At 61.4% G+C, this 20,928-nt stretch overlaps 2 protein-coding genes across 5 annotated transcripts in view; one reads left to right on the top strand and one right to left on the bottom strand.

Moving 5' to 3' along the window:
- The window catches only part of EPN2 (epsin 2), a 68,861-nt gene extending 60,089 nt beyond the window's left edge, over positions 1-8,772 (top strand). For 2 of the 3 annotated variants that reach the window (XM_030861262.2, XM_060290923.1), the window contains 4 exons: positions 1,489-1,662; positions 1,930-2,016; positions 3,987-4,199; positions 6,151-8,772. In XM_030861262.2, coding sequence (XP_030717122.1) covers positions 1,489-1,662; positions 1,930-2,016; positions 3,987-4,199; positions 6,151-6,449 — 773 coding nt within the window. In that variant the 3' untranslated portion in view covers positions 6,450-8,772. The remainder of the gene's footprint in view (positions 1-1,488; positions 1,663-1,929; positions 2,017-3,986; positions 4,200-6,150) is intronic. The other variant, XM_060290924.1, reaches the window with a different exon arrangement.
- A 1,015-nt stretch (positions 8,773-9,787) lies between these two features.
- B9D1 (B9 domain containing 1) lies at positions 9,788-19,865 on the bottom strand. 2 transcript variants are annotated; one of them, XM_060290925.2, is made up of 7 exons: positions 19,731-19,865; positions 18,219-18,287; positions 16,740-16,851; positions 12,850-12,946; positions 12,007-12,232; positions 10,238-10,305; positions 9,788-10,026 (listed from the first exon to the last, which is right to left on the bottom strand). In XM_060290925.2, the coding sequence occupies exons 2-7, from the start codon at positions 18,275-18,277 to the stop codon at positions 9,884-9,886; spliced, it is 705 nt and encodes a 234-aa protein (XP_060146908.1). In that variant the 5' UTR covers positions 18,278-18,287; positions 19,731-19,865; the 3' UTR covers positions 9,788-9,883. The 2 variants fall into 2 exon arrangements, with proteins under 2 accessions (XP_060146908.1, XP_030717135.1); XM_030861275.3 differs by having other exon boundaries at positions 12,007-12,069; positions 19,731-19,864.
- Positions 19,866-20,928: the final 1,063 nt, after the last annotated feature.

Here is a 20,928-nt window from a genome sequence, read left to right as displayed (position 1 = left end):
CGTTTAAGAGCAAAACGTGGACACAGTCCGTTCCCCTGCTCTGCGTTGGGGCGGGTGGTCCTGGCCAACAAAGCGAGGCGGGAAACTGAGGGACTTGGAAGAACTAAGCTATCATCGCTTTCAAGGGATGTGACCGTGTACATAGACTCCCAAAGAGTTTCTGCAAACGAGGTGATTGGAATTAAGAGTTATTAGAATTACTGAAAGAATAAATAGAACGCAACTAACACAACAACGTAAAGCAATTATGCATTGCTGCTTCAACATCCAATAAAGATTTAAAGAAGAAAAGAAGAATAGGATGTATTTCAATGATTAGAATTAAGAGTTTAGCAAGATTGCTGAATACAAAAATTAGTATACGAATTAAATTGTTTCTCTGCATAGTAATAAGTAACTAGAAAATGAAGTTTTAAAAATATGCCAGTCTCTAAAGTTGTATAAATCCCTCATGGAAATAAAGGATAAAGTAAAAAGTATGATCCAGTCCATGTGCGAGGGCGTGTGGAGGTGGAGTTCCTGCGTGTCCCGAAAAGCACAAATTAGAGGAAAATCCTGCTGCGTTCTACTCCATCCAAGTGAGAACTTCTCTGTTCATCAAAAGATTCCATGAGGAGAGTGAAGGGAAAGGCCACAAGTTAGGAGAAGGTGTTTGGAACTCAAGGAAGAGAATCAGCACCCAGACGTGGAAGGAACCCGTCAAATCAATGAAAACAAAAGACCCAAGGGAGGCGGGTAGAGACGGGGCCAGGCCCCTGGTGGGAGAGGAGGCGTGAGGGGCCTGGGAAGGAGCGAGCTGATGCCCGTGTCTGTGGTGAAGGGCCGCGTGTGCAGCACAGCGACAGCTACACCAGCCATGCCTTCTGTCACAGGATGAAGTATTAGACAGCAGTAAACAACACGTCTCAGCTGCACACCAACGCAGCTCAGTCTCCCGGATAAACCTCTGCGTGAACACAGCCGCCCCCGAGAGCACCCCGACGGTGTGTCTGGTAGCACACGGCTCAGGGGCCCGGCACCGCTCGCCCCCTCGGTCCCCTCCGTGGCGAAACCGGAGCTCGTGGAGGGAGGTGTGGACGACTGGGGCGGGGCGCGGGGGCCACGCAGTGGTCGTCTGAGATGCTCCGCGGGGAGAGCAGGTGCGTGGGTGCTCTGTGCAGGTGGACGGATGCACGCGTGCATGCACGACCCACTCCCCACCCTGCACAGGCCCGGGCGTTGGAGTCTGTCCCATCCTTCAGGGAGTGGATGTGTTAGCGCACAGCTGTTTGTTTGATGCCTCTCCGTGCCACACCGTGTGTCTGCTGCGTGCAGGCAGGGAGGACGCTGCCGGGCAAGCTCTGCTGTGGCGGAGGCCGCGGGGGCTCCGTGCTCCCTTCCCCGGGCGCTCCCCCCAGGGTGCTCCTGTGGCCCCAGGTCCTCTCCCTCTCACCCCGGCTGCCCAGCCCTTTCTGGGAGCATCTCTGAACCAACCCCGCCTTCCCACAGGTGCCAAGCCAGCCACCTCCGTCGACCCATGGGGGGTGCCCACCGGAGCCGGCGCACGCTCCGTCCCCAAGGGCTCCGACCCCTGGGCCGCCCCGCAGCAGCCAGCCCCCAGTGCCGGGAAAGCCGCTGACCCCTGGGCTGCAGCGTCAGCCGCCAAGCCCGCGTCCCCCTCTGGTGAGCCCCCCGCCCCCTGGCCCCTCGGCTTCAGTTTGGGGAGGGGGAGGTGGGGCGGGGGCAGCCAAGAGCCCTGCTCTGCGTGGGGAGGCCCCTCCCGGTGCCCACCTTGCCCACCCAGGGACCCCACACCCCCGCTGCCCCCCGACTCTCCGGGTTCTCCCCCGTGAGGGCTACAGACGCCGGCCTACCTCTGGTCCCCCACGATGGGGAAGCACATGGCAGAGAAGTGGAGACACCGCACAGCCACTGCCGCTCTCTCCCCAGGGGCTTTTGATCTCTTCAGTAATTTGAATGGTACAATTAAAGATGACTTTTCTGAATTTGACAACCTCCGAACTTCAAAAAAAGCAGGTACGTAACGGCGGTGGTGGTGGTGGTTTCTGTGCCGTCCTGTGCCCCTGACCAGCCCCGTTGCTGCAGGCATCACAGTCAGGAACCTGGCGACTCCACGCGTGTGCACGTGTCTGACCTGGGAGCCGGGGGTCTGACTCAGGGATTCACATTCATGGGGCAGCGGCGGCAGGAATGCCCTTGAGCTTTCTGTCACCCTCTCCTCTCCTCCAGCCACCTCTGTTCCTCGGCCTCGCGCCCTGGGCCCTGTGGCCGCTGGCGGAAGCCCACTGCCCTGGCTCCCCGGCTGGCCCAGCGCAGCCCTGCCGTCTCCACCAGCCTTCCTCTTCCCAGCTCCCCAAAGGCGCCCCCTTTTCCAGACCACCCGGCTCTCTGTGTGGGCAGGCATCTGTGACGCACACACGTGCACGCACGCATGCATGCACATGCGCGCTCTGCAGAAGACCCTGCTCCTCCCCGAGCGCCCCTGGGCTGGGAGGGGTCAGGGTCGGAGCGGGGAGAGAGACTGGGCCCCGAGGGGCAGAGGGAGGGGGCTGGATGCCCTCTTCACACAGCCCTGTGGGGCTGGGGACAGAGCCAGGTGGCGCCTGCCTTCCTCAGGGCCACCCCTCCCAGCTGCACCGAGCAACTTTTCTCCTTTCTCTCTCCTCTCCTGGCTTCCCCGCTTCCCGTTTCCCACTGCCCCTCCCCTGCCTCCCCCAGCAGGCAGGGCTGGGCTGGCCTAAGGTAGGAGCAGCCTGGCACCCCTCACCGCACCGCCCCCGGGCCCTCTCAGCTCCAGGGGCCCAGAAGCAACTTAGAGCTGCTGCTTCCCCGGGTTTCTTTTGCCGCATTAAAAAAGCAACAAGATTCCGTGTGTCTCTTCCACAGGCCAAAGTACAACCTAACTGTCCTTGCTCGCTCCCCACCCCTCAGGGAGAAGCCTAAGCACCCTTCCCTGGGCCTGTGAAGTATTTACCCCAATTCTGGAGGTGTTCCCATTGTAGAAAGTGTGGGAGAGTTTATGGAAGACAGTGAAAGTCACGTGTAATTCTTCCATCTACACGTGGCCACTGTGCTCCCTCCCAGCACTTTTTCTGAGCTCTTACGGATGGAGGGAGTCGAATGCTGCCCCCACCACTTTTTTTTTTTTCCCACCACTTTTATGGAAAAGCGGATTGAGAACGTTTTCTTTCAACATTACGAATTCTCTAGAAAGAGCTTTGTAGTATCTCTTCGTAGGGCTCAGCGACAAGTTACTGGGTTCCGTAAGATACTACGGAAAAACCCGAACTTTTTGGCCAACCCAATATTTAATCGTTAATTTTGGGGAGGGCATTTTAAGTTGATTTCAAGTTGTGCTAAAGTAAATAATGCTGTAGTGAACATCTCTGTGCTTAACCTCCTGCTCACACTTTGCATTATCTCCTGAGTCTGGGTTCCTGGACGTGGGGCTGCTGAGTGCAGAATCGATGGTTCTTCGGGACCCGTGTCCCCATCACCATCTCACAGAGCAGAGCAGCCTAGCAGAGCAGCCACGTTCCTGCCGGCCTGCCTCAGCACACCCTCTGTTGGCTGAATTTTTAAAAGTCATTTGCTTTCTTCTTACTGTCAAGCAATTCATGTTCACTGTAGAAAATTTAGAAAATGAAAACATTTAAAAAAATGTGAACTACTCATGTGTGGCCACCAACCCAAAATGCCATCTTAATATTTGTGGAGATTGTGCTGCACTGTTCTGTCCCTGCTCCTTCCTCATCGTGCCTTCCGTCCCTGGACTCAGGTCTGGTTGTACTTGCCCTGCCCTGTGGCTGACCGTGGCTCCAGGTTGGGGCTGTTGGAAATAGCACTGCAGCGAACGCCCCATTCCTTAGGCGGCCGCACGCATCCCCAGCGAGTCGGCGTCCGGGGACATCGGGGTTTGCTGTGGACGCTTCGGGGTTGGATGAGCCCTCCAGGCTCACCAGCCCGTGTGTGTCCTTGTCTTGCAGCCAAGGCGGCGTCTCCGCCGGCCCAGAACAGTGGAACTACCAGCCCCGACCCCTTTGAGTCCCAGCCCGCGACCGTGGCCTCAAGCAAGCCCAGCGGCACCCGGAAAACCCCCGAGTCCTTCCTGGGCCCCAACGCAGCCTTGGTGAACCTGGACTCGCTGGTGGCCAGGCCAGCCCCGCCGGCGCAGTCCCTCAACCCCTTCCTGGCCCCAGGTATGCTTGCTTCCCGGCCTTCCTCTGGCTGGCTGCCCTTCCTGGGAGCGGCTCTGGGGCAGGCCTGTGGGCGCTGACCTCCCCTCCACCTCTGCGGGGCACTCTTCCCTCGGGGACCACAGGCGGGGACCAGGCTCAGGGGCGTGCTGGCCCCGGCTGAGCAGTAGCGTAGCGCCGGGCGTCCTGGACCAGCCCTCGCGCCTCTCTGTCCTCAGTTGAGACGGCTGAGCAGAAGCTGCCCCTGACTTGGTGCCCCAGCCAGGGAGACCCTTTAGCGAGCGCCAGTTTTAGGTCAGCTGGGGGCGCATAGTGCTGGGGCTGAGGGGAGGAGCCTGGGTTTGCTGCCCAGCAGCCCCGTTTTCGGGTTAAGGGTAATTGGGCTCTCTGCTGGGCCATGCTCCAGGGACCCCAAGAGCCCTCACTTCACCCCTGCTGCTGGATTCTGCCTTATCTGGGGCTGGAACTCACCCTTGCCCCCAAGCCCGTCCTCCCTGCCGGTGGGCTCTCCACCCTCAGGAGCTCCACGTGGGCTGCAGGACAAGCCCCAGCCCTCGAGTGAGTGGCCAGGGCCTCCGTGTCCCGTGCCCCCGCCCACGCCAGGCCCCTGTCTGCTCAGCCCCTCAGCTGCGTGGGCCGCTCTCTGCCCCCCGCCCACGCCAGGCCCCTGTCTGCTCAGCCCCTCAGCTGCGTGGGCCGCTCTCTGCCCCCCGCCCACGCCAGCCCCCTGTGCGCTCAGCCCCTCAGCTGCGTGGGCTGCTCTCTGCCCCCTGCTACACGTCCTGTTCCCTCTGCCGGGACATCTCCCTCCTCTTCTCCGGGGCTGGGGATTCGGATCACCCCTTCGCTTCTCAGTCCGGGCAACCCTCTTCCTTGAGGAAGCTCCCGCCCTTCCCCAGAGTTTTCCCAGAAAGGCCTTGGGCTCCCCAAGGGCAGGAACAGGTCACCTTCAAGGTGTTTGTCCTCAGACCTGAGGACTTGGCGGGCTGAGGTCGGGGACCCTCTGGCAGAAGCGGTGTGTGTGTGATGCCTGGGTCCTGCCCGGCCGTGCGCTCCTGAGGTGGGTAGGGAACGTGGTTGCCACCAGCGGGGGTGGCTCCAGGGCAGAGCTGGCCGACAGCCAGGGGTCTGCCCCGAGGGCCCCTGCAGGAGCTCCACTGCCAGGCTGTGGGGGGCCGGTCACGGCCTGGAGCTACAGCCAAGATGCAGGAGGCTCTGGCAGCCCCCTGGCCCTCCAGGGCCATCCTCCTGGCTCTGCCCCTTTCTGGTCCTACTCTGTAGTCTAGTCTGCTCATCTCTAGCCCGGGTGATCTGATCTGCACAGCCCTCTTCCCAGGGCTCCGAGGAGCGACTGATGCAAGAGCGTTGAAGAGCAGGCGGCATCTCCTCTGGTGACCTGGGGTTGCCTTCCTGGCAGCCTTTGTGAGCAGGGGCTGGGCCGAGTTGGAGACTCAGTGCCAGCAGCGCCCGTGGTTTTTGGCCAGGGTATCAGTAGATGTTTCTGCTGAATGCGGGGAAGGGTTTCTGGTATGAGAGGCATTCGGGAAACACTGGGCAGGACGGAGCTGCATCTGCTTCTAGACTGCAGGACTTCTCAGAGCTTTTATTATGCCAGGGTCCCCAGGTGCAGGCCGCCCTGCGCTTCCCGCCTCCCCCGTGGCTCCCCTCTCTCCCCGCACCTCTCTCCTCTCCCCTCTCCCTCTGGTCGCAGAGCTAGGCTGGCTGGCTGGCTGGCTGAGAGAACGAGGGAGGGCGCCCGGGGTGCCAGCCCGGAGGAGGAGCTGGGCCCCGCGAGCCTGACCCCTCGCTGGGCTCCTCACGGCCTGAGTCTCCCAGTCCCAACACCAGGCCCAGAGGGGCGGGCGGGCTGCCCCGGTGGCCGCTGTGCCGGGGTCGTCCAGGCCCGGGCACGCTGCAGCTCTGACCGTGGCCGCCCTGCCCGCTCTCTCTCCAGGTGCCGCCGCGGCCTCAGCCCCGGTCAACCCCTTCCAGGTGAACCAGCCGCAGCCGCTGACGCTGAACCAGCTGCGGGGGAGCCCGGTGCTGGGGAGCAGCACGTCCTTCGGGCCCGGCCCGGCTGTGGAGCCCGTGGCTGTGGCCTCCGTGACGTCCGCAGCCTCCCACCCAGCCCTGGGGGCTGGCGGCTCCTCCCTGCCACCGCTGGGCCCCGCTGCGGTGAACATGGTGGGCAGCCTGGGCGTCCCCCCGTCAGCAGCTCAGGCCACCGGCACAACCAACCCGTTCCTCCTCTAGTGTCCCCCCCCGGGACCCGCCGCAGAGCATCCGTGCCGAGGACGCCAGGCAGGGGCTCTCGCCTGTGGAATGGGGTCTGAGAGTGGGGTGGGTGTGCAGAGGGTGTCTTTGCGGCCCTGGCCCTCAGCCTGAGGGTCGAGAGGTGGCGGGCTTATTGAGGCGTCATCACGCGGCACGTGGGTCCCCGAGCCTGTGTCGGGCGGGAGGACCCCTGACCCAGCCTGGCCGCAGGCCCGGCCCCCGTGGAGATCCGCCAGCCCTCGGGGGCCTTGGGTGAGGAGGCGGCAGTGCTCGGTGCTGGCCCAGCCTCAGCCCCGGGCTTCTGGGAGCCCCCCTGCCCAGGACCCGGCCCCCACCCTCAGCCCTGGCGCCCCCCCCGGGCGTGGACGGGGTGGAGTGCGGGCTCCCTCAGACACTGACCTTTGGGGGACGCGGTTGTGCGTATTTTACTTTTCTTTGACTCGTGTGTGAGTTCAAAGTAAATGGCGCCACCGTGGAACAACTCTTGACTTAAACCCACTAGAGCAAGCTTTAAACTAGCCTGAGCGTAACCCCGCCACGTGCCCCATGCTTGTACGCGTTCACACAGACTTTGTTTAGTACAGTTTCGTATTTGTTTGCAGAATTATCGAATAGTCTTTTTGGCTAATATTTTTATAACGTCGTTCTTATTTAACTGTCTAGTTTTGATAGAATTTGCCAGGTCTGGCTGGGTTAAGATATTGGCCGCGTCACGTTAGTGGTGTAACTCCTCTTATTTATGGTTTTAACTCTGTAAGAAAGTTTAAATAGGAAGAGACAAAAAATGCCTTATGGAAAAACTAAAGCAAATTCTTTATAGGAAAACATATGGGAATTTGATTATGCATAAAAGATGTTTATTTAAAAGGAAAAGAAAACTACAACAGTAACAAAATCGTAGCCTCCAGTTGCCTTTCCCTTTAACTCCTTTTCCTGGTGGATTACCAAACCGTTGACTTTCAGCCTTTTTGGCTAGATCCTAAGAGAGAGGCTATTTTTCTTACTGATGAAGCAACGTGAAGAAAGTTAAAGACAAAAAAAATCTAACATATGAATGTGACTCACCAGGTTTTATCAGCTAACTCCTTTCTGTGACTGAAGGCATGCAGTTAACAAGACTTCGTTTACAGTGGGAACGTGGGAAGGAGAGGCTTCTGGAACCCTGTGTCTGTGACCCCCTCTGTCTTACTCCACACTCAGGGTAGAGGTGGGGACAGCGGCGGGGGCGGCATGTCGGGGGCAGCCCAGGCTGACAGGGGGAGGGCCCAGGGCTGGCCCCGACCTACGCACCCGCCCTCCAGACACCCGTTGCAACGTAGAAGTAATCATCTCTTACTTGGCAGAGGAAAAAAAATCATTCTCACCCAGAAGAGATTTTTAGCGAACGTGCACTAATCTTACCTCCCTCTCCCCTGCTCTCCTCACCCCGCCCACCACTATAAAAAAGTATTAGGGAAGTCACAGATGAAAGACCAGAAGAGACTGGCTTCTCCCCAGAGCAGGGCCATTCCCCCCGAGTCCTGTCTGTTTGGTCAGCCGGCCTGGCGGGCACCTCAGTCTCACTCTACGTGGCGGACGTCTCACCTCTAGCACCAAGGGCAGCTGACAGCTGAGGGTCTCTCTCCTGGGGGGATGGGGCCCCTCCCCCCTCTCTGGTTCCAGGAGCTCTGACCCTTGGCGCTGGGCACGGGAGGCTGACTCAGAACTGCCTGCTCAGGCCACTCCTGTTGCCATGTAGAAGAGCTCACCTGTGCTCCTCCCTGGGGCTACCCCCGGCCCAGAGCTCCTGCCCAGCCCGAGACCTGGGGCTGGACCATGGGCTCCAGAGTCATCCACGAAGGCCCTTCCGGCCTCTCCCAGCAGCCTGGGGGAGGGTGGGGCAGGGCGGGGCTCGGGGCAAGGTGCTCCCCCGGGAGGTAGGGGCCGACCCCCTCACGGGGCACAGGACCACGCTACTGGGGTCATGATTCCTCGTGAGAGTGAGGGGCCCTTCCCGATGGGACTTTAAGGCCCCGATGTCACAGCCAGTGGCCCACCCAGGCCCAGGCAGACTCCCGCCCAGCTCCCGGCTCAGGCCCACCCCCAGGCGCCTCGTCCGTGTTGCCCGTTGCACTGATCATGAAGCCACTGGTGCTGCCACGCGTGTGGGACACATGCCATCAAGCTCCCTCCTGCCGGGCACCGTGGTAGGGGTGTTGCCCAGCCGTTTTCTCAGTCCCAGGGGCGGGTGGCCGGTTTGGAACTTGTGTTGACTGTTGATACTTATTTACTGTATAAATATAATTTATCATTTGTATCACCACGCGGTTTCTGGCTGTGTCCTTCCCCCGCCCCCACCCTTATCAATCTGGAGGCATCGGGAGAGGCGCGCTTGGGAGCTGGTTCCTGCCTGGAGTCCAGCTTGGCCTGCGGTTCACAAGGCCACCGACCCGGTCTCGGTGCCTGTGTGAGCCTGAGCGTAGGGGAAGGAGGGGGCTGGGGGCTGCCGGGGGCACAGGCCAAGATCATTACAAGGGAGAGGGAGGGGGCTGAGGAAGAGGCCACGTCTCGGGAAGGGCTGTCCGTGTGGTTGGTGACGTGCCGGGGTCACTGGACGAGCAGACAGGTGGTGGAGTCTGTGGTGGACGTGGTGTGGTCTGACGGCTGGGGCGTCGAGGGAGCTGGGACGGGGACGCAGGAGATGCTTCTGCGGAGCAGCGGGGCCAGAGCGGGGAGGGAAGGTTCCACGTAAAGAGGGTCAGGATGCTGGGGATTGGCGGACGGTTCCAGAGCGCGCAGTGAGCTGGGCGCCCTGAGTTTATGGGGGAACTGGGACAAAGGCAGGTCCCCGTGACAGCTGGGCAGTGGGTGGTGGCTAAGGTGGGCTCTTCAGGCTGCGGGGCTCCCCTCAAATCCTGCTGAGGGGAGAACCCTGAGCAAGCCCGGTGTTCTGGCCAGAGGGCTCCCCGGAAGCGGCCCGTGGGGGGGTCAGGTGGCCCGGGGGGGGCCGAGGGCAGGCGGGGCTCCCCCGCCGTGGCGCTGCCCACCCTGGGGAAGCTTGCAGCCCGTCCTCTGGGCTGCCACGGGCCTCTCCATCCAAGGGAGGTGCTGCCCGGCTCGCCTGTCTGGTGGACAACACGCTGGTTTTAGGGACGAGCGTGTCGAAGTGTGGGGGCCGCCCAGCCGTGGGCCCGGGATCAGGCTGAGCCCAGGCTCGGCTGCTGGCTTCGTCCTGGCGCAGCTTCCACCCCGGGCTGTGCCCCCCAAGGCCCGCGCCAGCCCCGGGGCCCTGCTCGCAGGGCAGTTGCTGCGGGGAGAGGAGCTGCCCCAGCCTGGGCTCTGTGAAAAGGTAACACTTTATTACACAAACACCGGCCACCCCCGACGCACGTCAGGCAGGTGGGTCGCTGGGCCGTCCCAGGGGGCCGATGCCTTCACCGGGAGAGGCCCTGGGGTGTGCTGGGCCCTGAGACCCCCTGTGTGTCCGGAGGCCCGGTGTCATAGCCCAGCTTCCTCATGTCCTTGGTCACCACGTTGAAGAGGAGAGTGACGAAGCCCTGGGAGCGGACGCGGGTCACTGAGGACAGAAGGGCAGCGTTAGCTGGGCCCACGCCCCTCACCGGGATAAGGGGCTGCGGTGGGGACGGGGGACGGACGGACGTGCCAACCCCTCCGGGCTGGGCTCTGCCCCCGCATCTGTGTGCTGGCGGGTCCCTGGCATCCAGCCATCTGACTGCGGGGGGCCCACCTGGTCCCACCTGCCCGGGGGATGGGGGGTCAAGTTTTACCTTCCCGGCCTTCCCCTTGAGCCACCACCTTGGGGTCTGTGTACTCGGGCCGCCGTCCCATGAACCAGCTGGGAAGATAGGAGACAGCCTGAACCCAGACAGAAATCCCAGAAAGGTGACAGCAGCCGCGGTGGGGAAGGCGGGGCCCTGGGACAGTGTGATTCCCCATCCTCCTGGGGAAGGAGGGCCCCAACCCAGAGCCCAACAACCAGCCCTGGGGTGGGCAGAGGAGCCAGATCTGGGCTCTCCACTGTCCTCTGAACAGAGCAGGACCCAGGATGTCACTTCCATTTCTGAGCACCGGTGTTCTCACCTTAATGGGGACGTGATAATGGTCCCCTACCCCATGGGGCTCCAGCCGTAAAGCATTAACCTCTTGACATCTGAGCCTCCCACCCAGGCAGAAGGTTCTCCGCACCTCAGAGCAGGCCGCGGACACGCAGTGAGCCAGTGAGGGGCTCGGGGCGGGGGGGGGGGGCAGGGAGGGGGCGGGAGGGGGCACAGGGGAGTGGGGAGGGCAAGGGGCGGGAGGGGAGCAGGGAGGGGGCAGGGGGGGCACAGGGGGTCATGGAGGGGAGCCTCGCCCCCTCCCTGCACCTCGGTTTCCCCATCGGAGGAGCAGGGCTACGCGGCACCTGCCCCCAGGCTGCGCTGAGGACCAGCCCGGGGAAGCAGCCCCCAAGGGCCCCGCCAGCCTGGACGCTGCTGCAGGGGCCCTGCGGGCGCCTTGAGGCGGAGATGTGCCTGAGTAGCTCGTGCAGCGGTGTCTCAGGGAACCCTTTCTGCCGTGTGAAGAGCAGATTGGAGGATCTGCGTGATGGCCCCAAAGAGACTAGGTCCCACTGTGAGAAAGTTAATTTCTGTGGTTTTAAGCCACCAAGTCCGTGGTAACTGGCTGCGGCGGCTACAGGAAGTGGCCGCAGGGAAGCAGGCAGCCAGCAGGCCGAGGAAGGACGCCGGAGGCGGAGGCCCGGCAGAAGGGATGAGAGAAGGGGCTGCTGGAACACGGACCCCTCATCTGGGACGACTGTCCATCCAGCTGCCTTCCCCCATTTCCGTAACCCAAGCACACACGGCCCAGCCCAGGCAAGAGCCCCTCCGAAGGGCGGGAGACGACCCCCTGCTGCCGCCTGGCCGGCAGTGAGGGCTTTCCCAGCAAGGACCCCCCCTCCCCAGGGAGGCCTCACACGGGGGCCCGCAGCCCTCCCTCGGAGCTGTGGGGCGTGGAGCAGTGTGGACACCGAGGTGGTGCTGTCACCTCCAGCCGACGCTGGCCCTTCCCATCACGGTGGCTTCTGGAGGGCTCCCAAGGGCAGCAGGCGCCTCAGAGCCCAGGAAGCATCCTCCCCCGAGCAGGGTGCCGGCCAGGGGGCCCAGGCGGTGCTACACGTTCCCCTGGGCCTGGCCCACCACCGGGGAGCTGAGCTGACCCAACCCGAGTCGGTCAGCCAGGCCCAGCCAGCCCTCCAGCTCCTACTCGGATGAGGGAAGGGGCCAGACGCCTCGGGCTTGGTCTCCCTGCAGGCCCGTGTGCAGGCCCCACTGGCTGCCCCACCAAGGTCACTACCTCCTCGAGACCGAGCTGCTCCCTGCGCCCCGAGCCCCGCCGGCCCCGCCCTCTGCTCTAGTCCCTGCTCAGCTGTCACCTCCTGGCAGAGGGCCCTTGTGTGAAGCCATCCAGCACGACATGGCAGCGGGGGATGTGACAGCCCTCCACCCGACCGCTGAGGCCAGGAGTGGCTGGGGGGATGGGTGTGCAGGAGACTCACCTGGTAAACTTCTGCAGTTTAGACACAGATTCTGGGACAAACATGGGGATGGTCCTTTTGTGCCTGAAACAAACGTTTTCACAGACAGCTGTGCCGAGCCACGGAAAGGTGGCGGAGCCTTCTGAGCCTCCAGCGAGGGGTGGCCAAGTCGGAGCCGGAGCCCCGCCCCAGGGCTGCGTCCTCTGAGAGCCTTGTTTCTTTTGAAGGGTCGAGAGGATGCTGAGGGCTACAAACCAACCCTGGCTCAACTGTGCCCCTCACGGGGCCCTTGTCCTTCTCCAAATATCCCAGCGCGCTGCCATCCTCCAGGAAGCCCCTGACAGTCCCCTGGGCCGCACCCGGCTGTGGTCACCCATCCCCCGTCCCCCTTCCCCTCGCACCCTGCACTTCCCATCTCAACACCCCTCAGGTTCGCCTGCTGGGCCTCCTCCCTCCACCTGCTCTGATGGAGTCCTCACCCCTTAGGGTCGGCTGACCCTGGCCACCCACCCCGCGCCTGGAACACGGTGCCTGTACCCTGTCACCGTGCTTGACAAGAGAGAGCTGTGTCTCTCCATCTGTGCCCACTACTCGGGGGGGCCTGCGAGGGCAGGTCCGTGGTCACACGTGTCTGACACGTGTGTCCTCAGGCCAGCAGCGAGGGAATGAGTGTCTGAACTCCGACCCCAGCTGCCCTGGAACTCTGGCTGGGCCCGCCCCTCTCGATGCCCCAGGACACCCCCTCCCAGGTGTGGGCCACGCCCCCACGCCAGGGACCCTCGCACTCCCCGCCTCAAGGTGAAGCATGCCCCGGGGTGAGCCTCGCGTGGCCCGGCGAGGGACCCGGTCGGAAGGAGGACCTACCGTCCGGGTGAGAAGGGCACGTGCACCGCCCCGTAGCCTCGGACCACGTCGTTCCCGAACATGTCCGGCCCATACACGCTAAGCACGATCTGCGGCCCTTGCGAACGACAAGGCAGGGGTCAGCCTGCGGGCAAGCCCAGGGGAGGTGCAGGGTGGAGAGCAGGGCGGCGGGCCCGGGAGCCCCCAGGTGTGGGCCTGCAGGGAGGTGGGAGAGCAGAGCCTGCTGGCTGGGCCCCGTGCTGCCCCGGTCCTGCCACTGGACAGGCCCAGGGAGTGCACAGGGACCCCGGGGGTGTCTGCGTGTGGCTCAGGGAGGCCCCGCACCCCCTTCCTCTCAAGCACTGCCAGTTCCCACTGCTCCCTGTTGGCAGCTCCATTGGGGTACATCCTCGGGAGGCGGGGAGGCCCAGAGCTGGCCGGCCTGCCCAGCTTGGACCCGCGGCCACCGGACAGCCTGTTTCCTCGTCCTCCAGACGCCCGGGCTCGGGCCTGACGCAGAGGAAGTGCTCCCCGGTGCTGGGGGACGTCTGTTCCCTCCCCGTCACCGCCTCAAAGGTCATCACTCCTCTTCCGTAAGGTTTCACCGCCAAAGAATGCATCCCACACGTGGTCCGTTGGTTCTGCCCAGGTTGTGAACTTTGCATGAGTGGAATCGTATGGTACGTAGATTCCCGCATCCAGCTTCTTGGATTCGGTGTTTATGAGACGCATGCAAACCGAGTCACGTCTCCAGGGCAGGAGAACTCGGTCCTGTCTGGCGGCCATGGACGCCCGGGCTGTGTCTCCTTCTTGGGACAGCGCGACCTCTCGTCACACGCGCACCCGTGTCTGCCCAGGCCGTGCATTCACTCGAGCTGCTTCCCTGGGGGCACCGCACCAGAGCTTGGCGTCCTCAAGCTTCCTAACTGGGCTGTTCTGGTCCTGAATCATGGCCGCTCACTTTGGCTTTAATTTGCATTTTCCTAATTGTAACTGTTCTTCCTAAAATGAAGTTGAGACCTCATCCTGTTTCTTGGTCACTCGGACGTCCTTTTGGGCGGTGCCTTGCTCGAGCCTCTTGCCCAGTTTACAACCGGATGGTCTCTTTTCACCCGTAATGATGTCTTTGGGTCACTAGAAGCCCTAAATTTAACAGTGGAACCCGCAGATCTGCTCCTGTGAGGAGTCCTCATTCTGGTGCCACGGTTCCCGCCTGCGTGGAATCCTCCTTAAGCCGTATCATCGTGCTCTTCACGTTTCCGTGCGTGTATCCATCTGGGATGGACTTTGTGTGCCTGATACAAAGCAGGGATCAGGCTGCACTTTTCTTCCTGCTTGTATCCAGCTGCCCCAGGACCACTTCTCAAGAACCCCTTCCCCTCCTGCTCTGCGCCTTTGTCATGAATCAGCTGCACATGTTCAGTTCTGCCCTGGGCTCCCTACGGATCTGTCTGTCCTGGTGCCAAAACTACTCTCGTGATTGTGCTTTAGAATCACAGCTTGATAGCTGGTAGAACAGGTTATGTTTGATATTACTGGAAAGAATTTATTTTTAAAATATCAATTTCTACTTTTTATACAGAATAGAAAACACATTCTATTTTAATACAGAAAGCAACTGATTTTTTTTTTTTTTTTTTTTTTATGGCTGTGTTGGGTCTTCGTTTCTGTGCGAGGGCTTTCTCTAGTTGTGGCAAGCGGGGGCCACTCTTCATCACATGCGCGGGCCTCTCACTATCGCTGCCTCTCTTGTTCTCTGTGGAGCACAGGCTCCAGACGCACAGGCTCAGTAATTGTGGCTCACGGGCCCAGTTGCTCCGCGGCATGTGGGATCTTCCCAGACCAGGGCTCAAACCCATGTCCCCTGCATTGGCAGGCAGATTCTCAACCACTGCGCCACCAGGGGAGCCCAGCAACTGATTTTTTAAATAAATTTATTTACTTATTTATTTTTGGCTGCGTTGGGTCTTCGTTGTTGCATGCGGGCTTCTCTTGTTGCGGAGCACAGGCTCTAGGCGTGCAGGCTTCAGTAGTTGCAGCACATGGGCTCAGTCGTTGTGGCTCGCTGGCTCTAGAGCGCACGCTCAGTAGTAGTGGTGCATGGGCTTAGCTGCTTCGCGGCATGTGGGATCTTCTCAGACCGGGGATTGAACCTGTGTCCCCCGCGTTGGCAGGCGGATTCTTAACCACTGCGCCACCAGGGAAGCCTGCAACTGATTTTTGTATACTGATCTTATATTTGGTAGTCATGCCCCCTTATTAATAATTTACTGTAGGTTATTTTGGAAATGCTACGTAATCATGTCACCTGTGAATAATGACAGGTGACATGATTCTAATTCTTATACCTTTGAATTGTACAACGTTGGTGGTCATGACAAGCATCCTGATCTGACAGAGAGATCTTTCAACATCTCACTAAGATAAGTGACGTCTGCTCTGAGTTTTGTGGATAGCCTTTATCAGATTAAGGAAGCTTCCCTCTACTCCTGGCTGGCTACAGGTCTGTCATGGATGCGTTGAATTTTATCACATCTTCTCCATCGCTGGGGGTGACGGTGACTTTCTTTTTAACATAGTGAGTCTCACCGGTTGACTTTAGATGTTGCACGAACTTCTTATTTCTGGATTAAGCCCTCCTTGCTCACGACAGATCACCCTTCTGGGGTCCTGTGAGGTGCAGTCTGTGGATGTTTGGCACCATGTCCAGGGCGGGGATGAGGGCAGCCGGGCCGCAGGCCAGGGCGGGCTGTTCTCTCAGAGCTCTGAGGTGGCAGGATCTTCCTGGCTCCTCGGTCCCCAGCCCAGAGCGGCCGACAAAAGTCTCGGTCAGCATCTCGATCACCTCTGCTGGAATCAGCATCTCGATCACCTCTGCTGGAATCAGCAAATACTCCCAGGGGAGCTGTGGCTGGGGGTGTCTCTGGAGCTCTGCTTTTTTCCTGGGTCTTGGCCTCCTAAAGCGCCAGGACTTTGCTACCTGTCTGATGCCTTCAAGTAGTTTGTTTTCTGGTTTTGCTTTTTAATATTTTATTCACCTTTCCTAGCCGTCGTCAGCAGGAGGAGATTGGTCCTTTACCTAGTGCCCTGTTCCAGGAAGCCTGTGGAAGTTTCTCATGGAACTCATGGAACAGGATGGCAGTCCCCGCCCAGGAGGACAGCCAGGCAGCCTCTGCTCCAGACCCTCCGTGCCCGGTAAGCCTGAGCCCCCGCCACACGCAGCATAAGGCCTGGACCGTGAAATCAGATGGACCTGAAATCAAATCCATGCTCAGCTACTCAAGGTAAAGCTGAAGGCAAATGATGTCACTTTTTGAGTCTCAGTTTCCTAGACGTGGAGAAGAATCTACCTACCAGATAGGGTTACAAAGCCTGGCCAAGCCCACATAGGGAGAGTATTCACAGCCCCTGTGGAGCGAACCCCAGGCTTTGCACACAGTTGGCGCTTATTAAGGGAGAGTGACTGGTAACTGCCAGGTAAGGTAGAAAGCAAACACTGCAAACACTGCAGGTGAGGAGGGCTTTGGGAAGGTCAGAGGTAGGATGAGGGCCAGGGCCCCCGGGCAGAGAGAAGGGCAGGGACTTGGAGGAGGAGCAGGGCGCTCGGGTCTGGTAGAAGCACAGCTGTGACGGACAGGGGAGAGCTGTCAGGGCAGGCCTCCTGGCCAGACTGCTGAGCCAGGCTCTGCCCTTTGCAGGCAAGCGCCACCCAAGGCTTCAGGCCGGGCCTCACCGGCTCTGTCAGAACCTCAGGAAGGTCAAGTGCACACAGATGAGCAGGAAGGGGGCGGGGAGGAGGGGGAAACTGCCAGGTGGCTGAGAGCACGTGACAAGGCTGGTCGAGGGCCCAGGGGATGGGCAGGGAAGGTCCATGTGTGGACACGGGGGCAGGACGAGGCCTGTGGACTCACAGCCGTAGGGGTTGGTGCTCTTAAAGGTGACGTCGATGGGGAAGTTCCACACCAGCGCGCGCCGCGCATCCTGGCTCTTGGATGTGATCTGTGAGATGCCCTCCTCCAGCCCCTGCGAGGACGACAGTGACGGCCAATGTCCCAGTTCCACGCCCCTCCCCTCCCTGGGCAGCAGCTGGGAGAGCTGTTTCCTTCACCACCTTCTGCCAAACGAAGGGGCCTGAGACGTAATGGAGGGGCTCCCAGGTCTTTGAGGGTTTTCATCCATGAGGGCCTGGAACCTCGAGGCCCCAGCCCTCCCCCGGTGCCCGGTGTGCCTCAGCCTCACTGAGGGGACGGTGTCGCCCTCTCCCCTGTCACCATCGGCACGTGTGTGCGTGTCACTTTCTTGGTTACAAAGCAACGTCCCTTGGCCCTACGCCCCCCCACCCCTTTGTTCCCAGCCAAGCTTCTTAAAAGACATGTCGACACTCACCAGCTCCAATTCCTTCTCACTTTGCATCCCTGAACCCACCCCAATCTGACCTCTGGCCCCCACTCTACCAAAGTGTTTCTGTCAAGTCACCAGTGGCTCGGCTGGCTGTGATGTGGTCCCTTCTCTGTCTCCATTTCACTGGCCCCCCACCTCCCGGGTCAAACATGCCAGGCACACCCCCGCCTCAGGGCCTTTGCACACTCCGCACCTTCTGCCTGCCTAGTTCTTTCCACAGCCTTCCACGCGGCTTGTCCCCTCGCCTCCTTCAGCTCTGTGCTCGGCTGCCGTCTCCATGAGGCCTTTTCTGGCCTCTCATCCCTCCCTTTCTTGCCTCTGCTTTCCCCCAGCGTGTCACCAGCCAACAGCCTGGAGTGTTTACTGCCCCGTGTCTGTCTCCCCCTCAAGACGTGCACCCAGCAAGACCGGGGCTTCCCTGGCTTTGTTCACCACTGCGTCCCCATCACCAAGAGCCTCGGCACCTGTCGCCTAGCAGGCGCCTGGAGGACAAGCGCTATGGTCTCAGCTGCACAGGGGAGGGACCGGGCTCCGAGCGGCTGTGAGGGTCGCCCCAGTGCCGCGCAGGCAGTAACGTGGTGCGGGCTGAAGAGGCACCATCGTCCCTCCCCTGGTGGAGACAGACCATTCCTCGGGGACTCTTGGAAGGAGGGTTCCAGACTCTCCCCACAGGCTGAGGAGACCGGCAGTGCAGTGGAAGGACCTGCCCACCCGCGCCGCCCAAACATCCCCACTTGCTGCCACGCGCCAGCTCCCAGGACAGGGCGCGCGAGCGAGCACGGCCTCGGGGGTGGGTCAGGGAGCACCGCGGCGCTGCGTTCTCTGCCCCGGCTTCACCAGGAGCAGACTCGCATGCGGGTCCCCCCTGAACTCAGCGTCCACCTCTCAACTGGTTCTGAACTGGGAGGGTAACGGGTGTGATGGAGCCTTCAGAGACCCCCCCCAGTCACGAAGGCCGTGAGTCTGGGAGGCCAAAGGGCCCAGCTTACCGCCGTGGGGGCCCAGTCCTGGCCATACACGAAACAGTACTTGCAGTAGAGATCGTCATACTCAGGAAACTGTGGAGATAAGCATACACGGCTTCTGCTCACAGGGACTCACGCTGAGACCGACTGCTGGCCAGGCAGGTGCGGCCACCAGTAACTCCGAACGTGAGGCACCTGGTGAGGGGGGGCGGGGGCCAAGAGACAGCAGGGGGTGTGGACGTGGCGTTCAGCGGAGGGTCTGGGGCCGCTACTGCCCCTGGGCCTTTGCTCAGGCTCTGCCTTCTGTATGACATACCCTTCCCATTCCTTCACCTGGAGTTTTCCTGCTCACCCTTCAAAACTGATCCTTCAGGGAGCCTGCCCTCACTTCCGGGCCGTCTGGGGGGCCACTTCCTAGCTCCCGCAGCCCCTGGTGCTTCCCTCCATCACAGCACTGACTGTTTATTTCTCTCAACCCCATTAGACTGTGAACAAGGGACAGGTGTGCGAGCTTTCTGTGTCCCCAGCACCTGGCACAGGGGCAGGCACAGGAGCAGCTCTAAGGAAATGGTGCTGAAGTGAAAGGTCTGAGAAGGCAGGGTGCTGTTAGGACACACAGAGCAACATATGCTTGGCCTGCTAGAGGAGGGGCCCCGAGCAGAGGGGGAGGAAAAGTGGGGCTGAGGGGGCTGCTGAGAGCACAGAGACATGTGACCCAGCCCAGCTGAGGCCCCTGATGGGACAGAGCAGAAGAGGGGAAGCGGGTCTTGGGCACTGGGTCAAGGGGGAGGTGGACAGAGTGGGAGACTGGGGCAGCGTCCCTGATGAAACAGGAAGGCGGGAGATGCCCACTAAGAGGCCCCAGCAGAGCTTTACCTAAACCATCTCAGTTAGTCCTCACAATATACTCATAATATTTTTAAAACAGCCTGGAAGGGCAAGTCCAGCAAAGCTCTGACATCAGAGCAGGTTTCGAATGCCAGTTCCGCCACTGCTTTGGGCAAGTTTTCCCATCTGTAAAATGAGGGTGCCAGTCATACCTACTTCACAGGTGGTTGTGAGGATTGACTGAGCGGGGCTGGGCATGGAGGCTGGCATACACTATGTCTTATACACAGAAATAACAAACGGTTCGTAGGACGTGCTGGGGACTGGAGGGTAGCGTCCCCTTCCGTCCAACAGACACCGCCCCCGCCCCCCCCCCCGACCGGGGCAGCCGCCACCATCGCTGCATCAGATCAAGCAGATCACCTCCCTTCCAACCCGCTTCCGAGGGCCTGAGAGTCGAGGGCGCGGGGCCTCGCTGCGCACGGACCCGCGCGGGTCGCGTGGGGTGGAGGCCCCTGCCCGTGACTCCACGCGGGCTCGGCCGACTGTGGCCTCGGCCTCGCTCAACCCCCCAGGCCTGTTTCCACACCGCACATGGGGCGGAGGGTTCGCGCGACCTCGCACCAAGCCTCTCACAAGCTGGCTCCCTCCGGCGAGGCTCGGCCCTGGGGGGACGCGTGCGGCCCCGCGTGGTCCACGGCCGCTCACCTGGGCGCTCTCCACCTGCCCGTTGACCATGAGCAGGAAGACGCTGGGACCCGCGGCCGCCATAGCAGGGCTGCGCGGTTGCTAGGAGGAGCCGGGTTGCCCTGGAGACGGACGGCGTGGCGCGCGGGACAAGTTTCTGGGAAGCGGGATCTTCGGAAAAGCGAGCGCATGCGTGCGGCGGCGCGGCGGGAGGCGGGGCTTCGCGGGGACCGTCGGCGCGAAATCCGCGGCTGTATTGTGTCTGTTGGTGCGGGACCCAGCACATCCCTGGTTCAGGTTACCCCACGGGAAGTGTGTGTCCACTCAGACCCGGCCCCACCAGGCCCGTGGGAGGTCTTGAGCCGGAGGCGACGACCACCGCGCGTGGGGCTCAAGAGCGAGGCCCCCGACAGTCGGGGTCCGGCCCCGGTTCCGAGAGTCCGCGTGGGATCAGCAGCTGCCTGCGTGGGGTCAACGGATGCTCCCTCGGGCCTTCTGAGACCCTCGCCTCCCAAAAGTTTATTAGACAAACCTGGGAGGGACCTGGAGCATCCTTAAACACGCGCCGGCGCTCCTCCGCGTGGGGCGGGAAACAGGCTGCGGAGGGGCCGCCCCGGCCGCCCGAGCACCCGCAGTCGCTGAGGGGCGAGCCCGAGCGCGGCCCCGCCAGGACACTGGCCTCGGGACGTCACTGCCTGGCCGCCGGAGCGGGTCGTCCGCCTGCTCGTAGCTCTGAGCACGGTTCGCGTTTGCACATTTACTGCTGTCACAGCTCCGGCCAATGCTCGTCGCTCCCGACCCACAGACGCCGTGAGGACAGGGGCCGCGCCCACCCCGTGTCCCGGTTGCCTGGCACAAGTGAGCACTGGTGGCAGCCTGTGGAGTGGATGAATAATTGAGTAAGTCTCTGTTGCACAAAAGAGGAAGCAGATTCAGAGGCGAGATGACTGGGACACAGTCACAGCAGCTGGTAAGGAGCTGAGCCGGGATTCAAACCCGGGACTCCGCGGGCTCGCGACCCTCACTGCTTCATTGCCTGGTCCTGGCCCAGCGCCAAGGGTGCCTCTTGGCTGGGGTGTCAAAGGTGGCGTTGGAGACCTTACCCCGGATCCAGAAAATGAAGGGGTGGACAGGTGTGAAGGCTTCAAGGAGGCTGCGCACCCAGCAGGGCCCCCGGGTCATCACACCCTGCAGCAACCAGCTGCAAGCTTGGGAGCAG

The sequence above is a fragment of the Globicephala melas genome, chromosome 20 (genome assembly GCF_963455315.2).
Source record: "Globicephala melas chromosome 20, mGloMel1.2, whole genome shotgun sequence".
Taxonomy (NCBI): Eukaryota; Metazoa; Chordata; class Mammalia; order Artiodactyla; family Delphinidae; genus Globicephala; species Globicephala melas.
The sequence above is the reverse complement of the archived record's forward strand: the minus strand, read 5'-3'. Positions and strand labels throughout refer to the sequence as shown.